The sequence below is a fragment of the Ixodes scapularis genome, unplaced genomic scaffold (assembly GCF_016920785.2).
Source record: "Ixodes scapularis isolate PalLabHiFi unplaced genomic scaffold, ASM1692078v2 PGA_scaffold6__148_contigs__length_123643588, whole genome shotgun sequence".
In the NCBI taxonomy this organism is placed as follows: Eukaryota; Metazoa; Arthropoda; class Arachnida; order Ixodida; family Ixodidae; genus Ixodes; species Ixodes scapularis.
The window spans coordinates 123,057,509-123,070,829 of record NW_024609881.1 but is presented as its reverse complement, the minus strand read 5'-3'; the positions used below and the strand labels follow the sequence as shown (position 1 = coordinate 123,070,829).

Genomic DNA, 13,321 nt, shown 5'->3' with positions numbered 1-13,321 from the left:
AGTTTGAGTAGAACGTCACTTTCTGCGAATAGACATGTGTGACGTCAATGCTCCATTCGCTCCAGCTTGCTCTTGCGTGTAGAAGTTTATAGGACGTCACACAATTTGTAACTGACGTCATGAGGAGGCGTTCATAGAGCAACTCCGACGCAGCAGCGACAAAGAAATCGGAGGAAAAAGTGGTTTCGGTTGGATTGGCGGCTATGAGCGCTTTGGAATGCGGCGGTTGGTTCGCGGACTACGGATCCGCAATCGTGTTTTGCTTCGGTTCTGCGACGTTTGGCAACACGTGCCTATGGTAAATTGTGCATTCAAAAACAAAGTAGGCTGGATTTACATTTCGCCGTTCGTCACATTAGGAAGAAAGCTATTCTCACTGTAACCGCAGGAATGCGAACAAGTACAAATAAACCGGGTGCGGCTTGCGCTACCTCTTTAGAACCATTGCGCGCGTGCGTCAGCGGCGTTGGTGTGGTAATCTTGCCGGAGCCGTCAGGCAGCCTACGGTGAGATCTTTATCGGGGGGAATTTTAAACCAGCGCGATCTAAACACCTTCATCTCTCATCACCGATGCAGGTCCGGGTGTAGCCACCTTGACCCGACTGTAGACAACGTCGAAAACCGGATCAGTCTTCACATGGGTGCCGAGCGAGGTATGTTCCATTAGCGCCAATCGGCGTAGCTGTGACCTCTTTTTCTTTTCTGAATAAGCTGTCAACCCCTTTGTGCAGAGTGCGTGTCTCTGGCGAACAAATTGATCGTCGAATGTCAGTTGGCGCACCCGAGGGTCGCCAAGCTGTCCCACGTCAAACCCCAGTTGGTCGCGCTGCTCTTCAAAGCCTGCTGCGGGATCGAAGTTCAAGGTACGAATTTTCTTGTGCTTTGCTGAGGTCACGGATTGATCGATCGCGCATTTTCCCACGTATAATAATTTAAAGTATCAAATACTGCGCACGCAGATTAATAACAGCGTTCCCGAGAAGAGCAATACCATTTATTCATGCGCCCTCCAGGAGCCCATGACACATGTAATCGAAGCGGATACGACGACCATTGCTATGCTGATTTGTTGAAATCTTGGCCACGGCTATGTTCTTACAGCCGGATATAGGATGATGCGATCATGGCCGCTTCACACGACGGACGGATCCGTGGACGGATTGGTCACGTGATGACAGACATGCCCACGGTTCGTCAGTCTCCCAAGCGCATCCGCACGAGACGATGAGCAGATGCCAGCGAGGGCGAATCGAACCTGTTTGCCACCTCACAGTGCCGCGAAACTCCAACATCGCACTGTGGCACCGTTGTCAAAGAGAGCAATCGACGTTTGCTACCGCGATAAAGAATCGTACGGCACTGTTACGTACGGAGCGAGACAGAACACCGTGAGAGGCTTCGCGCAAAGCGCCACTAGCTTTACTAACCCAAGGCATGACAGTGATGCAGGCGTGGTCCTGCTCGAGAAGGCTTCGGCGAAGAAGCAACAAAGTCCTTGGCTCGCGGAGAGGCGTTTGGAGATGCCTTCATACACTCTGCGCTCAGGCACAACACTTCAGTACACCACAGCCACATGAAAGGTCTTGCTCGGTGAAAAGTTGATTGAATCTCCAAGAATTATTCTGTCATGCTAGACGAGTTTTGACAGAAGCTTCTTGACACAGGCCCAGAGGAGTACCAGAAGCTGTGTCGAGTCATTCGGGCAAAGTTGTGCATTTTCTCTCACATAAGAAACCTAGAATCGCGCGGCATAATGATCCAGCGAATGCACAACAATGCACTATTTGTGCTTTATTTGTCCAAAATAAAAAAAAATAAAAAACAAGATAATATTGTACTGTTGTTGCCAGAGTAAACTCTTTTCAAGTCAATCGCCCGCCGAAAGTCTGCGAGTGAAAAGGTGCTCGACTTTATCAGTCCGCATATACTCGGACGAGGCACGGATCGCAGAAATCGGTGATGAATGGTCACGTGGACGAAAATTGTGATTTTTGTTCGTCGTGTGGATCGGCTATTATGTATGGACTGTTTTTTTAACGGTGCATTTTACTGGATTAATTGAGTGAAAATCAGGAGCGAGGGATTGTGTGCCATTAGCCCAGTAGTCTAGGGACTATGTCAGGGCTGTGATACTGGGGGTGTAACACTGGTCAGGGAAGGGAGTGATTTTGAAGGACAGGCGTAGTAGCTCGTCTGAAAGTAATTCACTTTAATACTCGGACCAGGCGGATTTTTTCGGTCGCTCACCAGTCACCTAGCTGTGTTTGGAGATTATTTATGTCTGTCCTTTGTCCCCCTTGTTCCCCTTCTCCAGGGATTATTTTCATCATAATTCACTTCCTGGACATACATGTCTTAGAGTGCTTTCTCGGTGCAGTGGCAGTCACTTCGCCAACGGAATGTTTTGTCTGCCAACAGAACGATTCAATGCGAAGGATGCATCTTCCAGGTAATCAGCCCACAAAGCTTTAAACCTTGCACCATAGGCTGTGACCTGGAGTAGCCTACACCAGCAGCTACAATTTTTTTCTCGGCCATTCTCGTAATCTAAACTGGAATATATGCAACTGCAAGAAGATGTTGAACGTTTGCTCTCTGTAGGCTAAACTACCAAATTCAATGAAGACGCACCAAAAAAGCACTTCAACAGCTAGACTCACGACCATTTACTGTAACAAAAGTCCCGGGCTCGTGAAAATTTGCCGATATCACTGTATCGTTTTTAAAGCGCTCCAAAAATATGTGCAGGACACTGACCTTCAAGATCAACTTTAAGTGCTTGCGTGCGTGATTTTACCCTTATTGTAAATGTCTGTATTCCCTCGTACCCTCCCCTACAGAATAGCCACTCGTAAAACAAACTCTGGCTAATCTCTTTGTGCTTTGACACAAAATATCTATCTTTGCAGGCTCGATTGAAAGCCCCTCGAGCTTGGAGGACGAAGCGTGCAATGTGCAGGAGATGCTGGACGTGCTGTCGCGCGACGTGCTCTTCATGTCGCTGGCGCATGTCACTGGACGCGACATTGTGTCGAGGAACGCCGACGCGCTCTTGGACCTGCTCGAGATCCTCGAGGGCTGCTGGAGCGTCCGGAGCGCTCCGCTGTCTTCTTCGTCGTCCTCGTCGCCCTCCTGGATTCCCGGATCGACGTCGGGCACGTCGAGCACGAGCGAGCACGGTAGGAATCACATCTTGCGTTATACAGTAAACTCTCACTTGAGCGAACTTCGGTTTAACGAGTATTTCAGAATAACGAACTTTAATAAAAGCCCCGGCGGTTTTCCTAAGCATTCTATGCAAAAATGTTTCAGTTAAACAAATTTTAGAATAGCGAATATTTCAGTTCAACGAACTTGATCGGTCGACCCAGAGTTATTTTTGCAATCAGTTCAACGAAGTTTTGTGCTCTGCAGTGCTGTAGTAGCCGATGCCCGCCGCGCCGCCGCCGCCGCCGCTGCAAAGGCGGCGGCGTATCATTGCTGGCGTTTACAGTGCGGCCGAGGCTAAGTGGCGGTGCGGTAGGTGAAAACGAACCACGTGCTGTGTCTGTCTTTTTTTGTCATCGGTTCCGTTCAACCATCTTAGTTTTGGGTAACAATGGCAGGACGGCAGTTTCTCTGCCCACTTTCGTAATCAGGACGACGAAACGGAAGCGGTTGTCCCTATCAGACAAGCTCAAAATCCTTCAGCGTCTGGACAATGGTCAAACGCAAGTGGAAGTTGCGAAGGACTACGGGATTCCACCGTCGACGTTGTCAACAACTGTGAAGCAAAAGTCGAAGCTTGAAGGAGAAACTGCGTTCAATCCCAACAGGAAGCAACTCTGCACGGGATATTTCGAGCTAGTGGACAATGTTGTTGCGGCATGGCTTTGTCACAGCAGTGAGCTCTGCCAGAGGAAGTGCAAAACAACATAGGCTCTCTAGGCAGCTTCGTTACTTCATGCAATTTAAAGGGAAGCTACGGAGCTTCTTGGAAAAAATGAGTTAGAAGTGAATTCTAGTGTATTTTTACCCCGTGAACCCGAATATCCAAACCATTTGCTGCGTAAGTATTGGTAAACGCGAGAAGAACGCGAAAGACAGTCGCTGTCCGTGACGTCATCGACGGATCTTTTGGCTGCCCAAGGCTAGGGAGGCGGGGCTTCAGTCCTATTTTGAAATTGTTCGTATGGCTCTCCGGCACGTCGCATTGAAATATAATTTTGATATCTGTTATTCCAAAGGCGAAATGAACGCAATTCAAGCGTTCTTTCTCAAATGTAGAAGTGCCCCATCTTCCCTTTAAGAGCGCCGGTGTAAATGAAAATTACAGATTTCTTTTTCAATATGAGCGAGGCAGCGATGTAACTGTTATGCACTTTCTATATATCAATGTACATGACTCCATAAACTGCATTTCACACTTCTGACTCAATGTATGTTATGCCCAATGCTGTTCTATATTCTAGTGAATATACAGTCAACTCTCAGTAATTCAAACCTTCTGGGGCCCGAAGAATGTGTTTGAATTAAAGAAAGTTTGATTTATAGAAAGTGGGTAAATAAACATCTTTTCTAAGGCTATAGTAATACATAACATGCTCTTAAAACAAATTAAGTTTATTTATAGTGTGGAAGGTGCATGTAGATACTTGTCTAGAGTTGTTTGCACTTTTCTAGTAGCAGACTTGAAAACTAAGGTTTCAATAGCATTAAGGGCTAGCAAATGTGAGTTGGCTTCTTGCTGACTCTGCAGAAAGCGTCGGAGTCTGTCAACTGCATCTAGTGCCTCTGGAGCTGTCACTGGTGGCTTCTCGAGGGCAGAAGCAACATCCTCTTCATCACTTTCACTTTCAGTAGCCCGAATCTCCCTGACAATATCGTCCAAAGTTTCCTCTCTACAGGTGACAACATCATCGTCCACTGCAGCATACTCTGCAAGATCAACATCGAGGCCATGTTCCTTCAAAGAGCTGAGCACTGCATCATGGTCTTCGATATCTCGCATAACCTCACTGTCGTCGGAGCTCTCACCGAGGCATTGTTCCTTCAAGAATCCTGCATGGGCAAAGCAGTTAGCAATGGTTGTGGCCTTCACATCACTCCATGCTGCTGCCAGCATGTGAACTGCACACAGAACGTCAACAGCATAAGATTTCTCGTTCTCCATACATACTAACATTCGGGAAGGCACCCGAGCACGGTACAGAACCTTCAGGTTTTTAATAATGCCCTGATCAAGTGGTTGAAGGATGGAGGTTGTGTTCCCAGGCAGGAATTCCAAAGTGATTGCTTGCAAGTCCTTGACTACACCATGAGCAGTGCAGTTGTCAAGCACTAGCAAGACTTTTCTGTTCTGCTTCTGTAATTCCTTATCGGTACGGCGCAACCACTTCTCAAACAGTTCTTGCGTCATCCACGCTCGGGCGTTAGCTTCATAGTCCACTGGCAAGCTGCGGATGCCTCTTAGATTTGCCAATAACTAGGAGTGGTAGTTTATGACTGCCATCCATATTTGTGCAAACCAGTACCGTTAAACGTTCTTTACTTGCCTTGCCACCCGCGCACTTTCTGTTACGAGGCCACAGGGTCTTATTTGGCAGACACTTGAACACCAGTCCGCACTCGTCTGCGTTGTAGATGTCCGCTGGCTGGTAGTCACGCAAGATTTCTTGAAGGCGCATTTCCTGCCAGCTCTTCGTAACGTCCGTGTTGACGCCCGCCGACTCCCCACTGACGGTTTTAAACACCAGACTGTGGCGCTTCTTAAACTTGTCGATCCACCCATCACTGGCGGTGAAGTCGACAAGGCCCGTCCGAAGAGCCAATGCTAGACCTTGTTCCCGAAGAAGGGGCCCACTGATCGGGATTTTCGACGCCCACGCTTGATGGCACCACATCAGAAGCGCCTTTTCCAGCTCAGGGAAGTTTCCTTTTCGTAGACGCTTTCGGCTTGGTGTGAAGTCCTCCGCCTCCTGGCGCAATCGGCTCTTCGCCTTTACGATCGTCGACAGGGTGCTTTTCGAAACCCCAAATTTCGTGGCTACATCTGTCAGTTTAACCCCGCGCTCGATATCTCCGATCGCGTCCAATTTTTCCTTCAATATTAGCGCCCTGTAAGGCCCACGCCGCGCCATTGCGACAAAGTTTTGGATTGCTATACGAATTATGGCTTCGTCTTTTCCAAAGCCGTTTGTAGCCAGGCATAGGTTGCCAACAGCGTGCGATGAGAGCAGCAAGAATTATTTTGGGGCCCGATTATTGTTCGTCGGGATTTCAGGAAGAAAAAAAAAAAATTAATAGCGGATGAAATTCTAGCGATAGCCGATTGAATACGAAACAATGTAAAGTTAGAATTATAGAGGGTGCAGTTCGTATTATCGAAAGAAAATGCTATAGTAAATACACGTGGCCAACTAAAACTTCAGGTTTTGTTCGATTTACCGAAAAGTACGAATTATAGCTGTTCGAATTACCGCGAGTCGACTGTATTCAGTTTAGTGAACTTTCAGTTAACTGAACTATTTCCTTGGGTCCCTCAAAGTTCACTCAATTGAGAGTTTACTGTAGTCCCTGACAGATTAAGAAAAGACGAACTTCAGCGCGCTGCCACAGAAAGTTAACTTTGAAGTTGTGTTTTCTGTGGAAAATGTGGCTGGCTCCGACGCTTGCGACTGCTTACAACCAAGTGCCTTAACACCTCTTATGACAAGAGAACGCAATGGCGCCATCTATTGGGTAGGAACATTTGGCATTTCCTATCTTCATTCTTTTTTTCTTGGCTCAAAAAACTTATGACAACAACCATTTCACATAGTGTACATTTGATCTCGCAAATTCTGCATAACCTTCGCTCTAGTGGAACGCACTTTTAGGGTCGCCTCATATGTGGTGCCAGCGTGCTCTCTTGCTGTAAATGATCACAACAACTCGATTTTAAACAAATGCAAGCGTTTGAAGGGGCTTTAAATACCACATGAGAGTCGTGGACGCTAATGGTTAGTTGCTCTTAACCTCTTCCGTTTGTGCACTTTCAGCACCTTCTTGCAGATGGAGCAGTGTCACCAGTGGCTCGGGTGAATGTTTGTCGTCAACCAGCAACAGTTGGAAGTCGCCGAGTCATTCTGACAACAGTCGCTGCTTCTTCTGCCAATACGTAGCTGCCAAAGAACAGGAAGCGGAACGAGCTGACAACCGACACGCTTTCCAAGAATCGGACGCTTCGTCTGTTGCTCGAATAGAATCCAGAGTCGGGCTGCAAGCCACATCCAACGTTCAATCCAAACTCCTATCCAAAGCCTTTTCTAGAGGTCGATCCACTGCCCAGCCCAGGGGTGCGCCGCTTCCCGGATCCCACGTCCCGTCTGCAGTTCAATCCAAGGCTGGACTGCGTGCAGAATCCAAAGTGCAATCCAGAGCCGAGCCAACTGTCCGGCCCGGAGTACGGTTCGAATCCGGAGCCGGTCTGGAAACCCGCCGAGAAGCCGAAGCTGATCCGTGCGGACATGTACACCGACCGTCTCCGGGTTCGGCTGTGCACCCACGAAGATTGTCAGGTGCGGTGAGGCATTGCAGTCCATACTGGCTTCGCAGTACCGTCGATTCGGCTGCCACACCGGACCAATCGGACGGCGAGGAGGAGAGGCTTGCCCGATCCGTCGCGGAGCTTCGCCAACTCGTGGCCCAATCCGAGACTGTAAGTCGTCGTCCGACGTTCCTCCTTTTCGAATCTGGGCTCAAGGGGTTTCGAAGGGGCAGATTGCTCGCGACATACCGCACACCGCAGTCTACAGGGTGCTTCCGAGGGCTCTTCGGGCGTAAAAAAAAATTGTGTAAACAAACTTATAAACTGAATGCAATGCAACTTTTCACAAAGGTGCTTTTAGGTGGTGGATTTATTATACTCGAATTTCATGGGTATGTTTCAGGAAAAAAAAAGAAGCATAAAAAATCCTTTTTTTTTCTATGGACAGGGAGGAACTGGGTAAATACAGTCTGGTTGACAGGGCTGCTCACAGACGGCAGGACAAAATCGTGAAAGCTTCCTCGAGATGAACACCGAAAAGCAGATCCAGCTAGATCCAAGCGTGTGTGCTGCCACCTGTGAGTGGCAGCACCAACCGGACTTTTATTACCATTTTTCTCCCTGTGCACAGGAAACAAAACAAAAAAACATCAATTTTAATGCTTTAACTTTTTTTCCATAAAACCCAGACTCATGAACCTTGAGTATGATAAATGCACCACCTAACGGCACTTGCGAAAAGTTTCGATGCACTCCTTTGATTGGTGTATTTGTACAGATTTTCTCGATCCCAAATAGCGCTCAGAAAAACCCTGTAGGAGTTGGCGGATTGATGTCCCAAGCTTAGCTGGCATCCTGATACCAGCCAAGCCGATCCAGATCGGAGATGTTGAAGTCGCCTACGCACTCTGTGCCCCAAATTCCTCTTCTAATGTCTGTTCGTACACTAGAAGCTAAACAACCGATCGGAACGGAGATTTGATCCGTTGAACGAGGGGCAGCCTCCTTAATTTTGCGAGTGTGCGTTGTTTGTCGCAGATGCCTTTTTTTATTTCACGCTCAGGCTTGCGGATCACATTGGGGCTGCATAGATCTTGTCGCTGCTTTTACAGCGTGTAAACCTGCCAGAGATTTCTCCCATTGGCTCACAAGATCCGAAACTTTGGACATTCCTCGCTGCTCCTACGAAGTGTTGCCGACTAAATTTGTCGCTCATACTCTTACGGAAGCAGCTCAATAGGCCCAATTTAAAGCCCCATCGAGCAACGTTGGCAGTTGCCATTTTTGGGTGATACAGTGAACCCGCTTATAACGATAATGAGAAATCTGGAAATTTCAATCGTTATGACCGATTATCGTTGTATCTGGACTAGAAACTGATCGTTTCCAGTCTAGAAACTCTAGAAACTGATCGTTAGAAACGATATGTCATTATATGTGGTATTGTTATAAGTGCGTTGCACTGCTGTTGCAGAAATGTGGAAGGGAAGGAAATTATCTTAGAAGGGCGAGGCAAGGAATTATACTCTAGTTTTTTGTAGCGTCAGCTACACTGGCCGAGGTTGAGCAGTTCCGCGTGGCTCGCATAATGAGCTGGTCTGCGCATGCGTGAGGAGCAGTGACATCACACGGCGCACAGCTGGCGCGCCGGAGCCGCCGCCGCGCCTGCCTCGCCGGTGTGCACATTTTAGAGGAGTGACGTCATAGCCGCGGCAGACACATTGGCGCCGGCGCGTGCCCAGTTGTGCGCCTCCGTTGCGCTGTAGCCAAGTCTGACGCTGCACCGGAGCCGCTTGATAGCGCCTCTCATTTTGTGCGCATAAGCTCATGCTACTTATATCCTGGCATAGCCGAGATAAGCCACTGCAATTTTTGGGGGGGAGGGGGGTTCCTAGGCTAGATGGCGCTAGCTACTGCCTTTTATAAAGGGTACAGCTATTCGCATCCATCCATTAATCTTCAGGCATGAAGCGCGTGATTGGATTAGAGTGTTTGACAAGCGCAGCGCTCGGTCTCGTTACGAGCTCAGCCGAGTTTTCACACTGACTCTTGTCCAGTACATGCTCGGAATGTGTGCCCAAAACATTGGCGCGGCAGCTCCTAGATGGCGCACACTTTTATAGAGTGTCTTTTGGGGAATGTTTTTTACTTGCTCGCTCCCGTATTTCAGAACGACGACAGGGGAGCTCGGAAACGGCCGAGGATGGTCAGGAAGTCGGGTCAGTTTTGCTTGTTTCTGTTTCTGTCCTAGTGTCGCCATACCTCCCACAATGGCGTTGAAAAACCAGAAATTGCCAGCAGACGTTTACTGGCAACAAGAATACTAACTTTGCCCGGATCACGGGAAAACGTCGGTGGGTTTCACCTTACGTTAAATAACATTTTCAAGAGACAACTAAAATTTCACCTTTTGGCGATCTTTTCCTCCTCTTTGGAAAGCAGGCTTGCGCAACTCTTCCTTCGAAATGTGGCCCACACCTGCGCTCTTTGACTCGCACGCTGGAAATAATTTCCAGACTCGTAACTAACCGACAGATGATTCCTCGTTTAATTGTCGGAATGAAAATGCGGATCTGTACACATCCTTAACCTCATCGGAGTCAACTGTGAGCGGCGACTCCAAACGTGATATGCTGCGACGGCGTTTGGCCGTTTTCATTCTGAACCGTGGTTGAGCCAATCGATTACGTCGCTTGTGTCAGAATTCACAAGCCTTGTCTCGCTGCACAAACGTGCGCCGTCTTTTAACCTCCCTGAAAATCCATTTGCAGTTCTGCTGTCGCCTTCTTTGCACCGTGCCAAGAGGAAGCGCACAGAAACTGCCGCAAGGCCTCCGCCATTGATGCGAGACGTGGACGACAAAGAAGGTGGGTTAATGAGGCATTGAAACAGTTTGCAATGCTTTTAATGTGTTCAAGTCATTTTCTTCATCTAATCTTTTTATGGCAACAGGTGCCTCATACTATAGTGGCAAAGCTCTTAATCAAATCATCCAAAAAAGGTCTAAAAGCGTGTCTACACTGGATAAGTCTGCAAACACTAGGCAACAGTGCCTCTGTTGCCTAGCGTTTGTGTTTATGTTCTAGAAAATATTTCGGCCCAATTATTTCCCTCTTTCTTTATCACCATTACCTGCTGATCTATTTTTGTGTATGTAACCCCACTGTAATGCCAAAAGGTGCTGCGGGTGCCGAAAAAACAAATTAATAAAAAGGCAGCTTCGTCGGTAGACCTGTTGAAAATCGTGCGGCCCTCCAGAATTCTGGGAACTGACTGTATAGAATCGTGTATGTAGGATTCAGAGCCTACCTCTCAAACCCTGTGAGGCTGAGCTCAGGAAAAGACATCTGACGTCCCATGGGCCATGGCTACTCGTGGAAAACTTCCTTTTACTTCTTCTTAAGAACACACACGCCCCCCCTCTACACTAAGAGGGCGCCACTAGCTGGACCAACTCACAAATAGCGACCACTACATCTCCCCTTCTTAGAGGCTGCGTTCTCACCAAATAGTTCTTGTGGCGAAACGCACACACTTAATGTTCAAAATTGTCCCATCAACTGCAATGTTTTCAAACTGTCTGCCGTTACAAGTCTAAACACCTGGCACGGGTCACGGCTTGTCTGCTGCGATTCCGATAGGGACTTGTCAACTCAGGGGGCCCTCTTGGGTCACTACTGATGACCTGCTAAGCCGCTATGGGGTTTGGAGGCACACCTTCAGCTGCGGGTTGTTCAACCGGCGGCCTTGGGGATGCAAACGCAACCAGTCCCCTGTGGTTGCGCTGAAGGACTGCTCCACTGTGGTCAGCTTCTACCAGATGGCTGCGGGGACGCTGTCCTGGGCTGGGCACTGTGGCTGGACACTGTTCCGACTGCACCCACACTCTTTCTCCAGGACAAAGAGGGGGCAGCTCGCGGGCAGCATGCCGCTGGTTGAAGGCCTGAGGTTGTTTCCGTTTATACAACTCATTCCTCCTTGCCACGCGTGCGGGCGATGGTGGCCGCGGAGCACTTTCCTCTTGAGCCCTAGGAAGCCGTGTCCTCAACCGACGCCCGAACAGAAGTTGTGCGGGGCTGTCTCCAGAAACACCGGGGGTGTCTCGGTAGCTCAACAGTGCCAAGTATTGATCTTCAGCTTTGGTTAAGAGTTCCTTCATGGTGCGGGCAGCTCGCTCCGCTTCGCCGTTAGATTGCGGGAATCTGGGGCTACTTGTTTGGTGCTGTAATCCGTAATCCTTTGCAAACTTCCCAAAGTCCGCCGATGCAAACTGCGGGCCGTTATCTGTTCTTACCGATCGCGGGATACCATGCCGAGCGAAGGCTGACTTTATTGCCGCGATCGTAGCTCCACTCGAGGTGCTGCTTAACGTCAAGCCTTCCAGGTACCTCGAGTGATAGTCCAGAACAACGATGAAGTCCTGCTTCTTCCTATGAAACAGGTCGGCACCGATGACGTCCCATGGGCGAGTAGGAAAGCTGGACGAGATGAAAGGTTCTGCCGGCTGCACTCTTGTCTCGGCACACTGCTCACAGCCGCTCACCAGGGAAGTGATCTGCGCATTGATGCCTGGCCACCACACAGAGTCACAAGCTCTGGCCTTGCACTTGACAACCCCTTGGTGACCTTCATGTATCAGCCTGAGTATTGCCTGTCGTAAGTCGGTCGGTATGAGGAGCCTCGGGCCTTTGAGGAGAATTTTTTTGCATGGCGACAGCTCGCCTCGGACAGACCAATACTTGGACATATTGACGGGCAGCTTGTGCTTCGTCGGCCGTCCAACCTGGCAATACCGTTTGAGTGCACAGCACTCTCCGTCAGACTGTTGCGCAGCTTGGACTTCCTCGGGGAGGAGTGGAAGGTCAACAGACGTGTCTTCCAGTGCTGCAATTGCAAATGTGTCAAGGCAGTCCTTGCCCTTGTCTTCAGACCCCATTCTCTGGGGAGCTCTGGAGAGTGTGTCTGCCGTTGCCAGTAGTTTTCCCCGGCACATACAGCATGCGGAATCGGTACTGCATCAGCTTCAAACGAAGGCGTTGGATGTGAGGAGGCAACATGTCTAACTCCATCTTGCCAAAGAGTGACACCAGGGGCATATGGTCAGTCTCCACACTGAGCTGCAAACCACGTACAAACTCATCAAAACAACGTATAGCCCACACCGTTGCCAGAGCCTCCTTCTCTGTTTGGCTATAGCGCATCTCTGTCGGGGTCATGGCCTTAGATGCGAAGGCCACCGCCCTCCTTTCTCCCGAAGGTTGGTCTTGAAGGAGTACGGCACCGATGCGGAAGGAGCTGGCGTCTGCCGAAACTGTTGTGGGGTATACCGGGTTGTACTTGGCGAGACAGCAGTCTGAACTCAAGAGGTTCTTTACCCGTAGGAATGCAGCCGCCTGCTTAGGACCCCAGGCCCATACGTTGTTTTTTGACAAAAGTGCTCAGAGAAGAGCGGTGACTTCGGAGATGTGCGGCACGAAACGCGCGACATGGTTTACTATGCCAAGTAGCCTTCGTACCCCTGCAACATCCTCAGGCCTTTCCATCGCCTGGACAGCCTGAATCTTGCTAGGATCCTGCTTCATACCTTCTGCTGATACGACGATTCCAAGGAAGCTGACTTCGGACGCGCCAAACACGCACTTGTCTTTGTTGAGAGTGATGCCAGCCTTCGATAGTCAGAAAGCACCTGGTTGAGCCGCGCGTCATGTTCTTCGAGCTTCCGTCCAAAGACAAGAATGTCGTCATCATGTTGACGCACCCAACCTGTCGTTCCAGTATGCGCGCCATCTGCTTCTGAAAGTACTCTGGTGCCG

The 13,321-nt window shown here is 49.2% G+C and overlaps 1 protein-coding gene across 1 annotated transcript; it reads left to right on the top strand.

Annotated features, from left to right (window-relative positions):
* Positions 1 to 205: 205 nt before the first annotated feature.
* LOC8036333 lies at positions 206 to 10,594 on the top strand. The gene is made up of 8 exons (XM_042286073.1): positions 206 to 506; positions 578 to 654; positions 733 to 864; positions 2,911 to 3,180; positions 7,021 to 7,679; positions 9,679 to 9,727; positions 10,280 to 10,375; positions 10,461 to 10,594. Exons 1-8 carry the CDS (start codon positions 391 to 393, stop codon positions 10,592 to 10,594), a joined length of 1,533 nt encoding a protein of 510 aa, XP_042142007.1. The 5' UTR covers positions 206 to 390.
* The last annotated feature ends 2,727 nt before the right edge of the window (positions 10,595 to 13,321 follow it).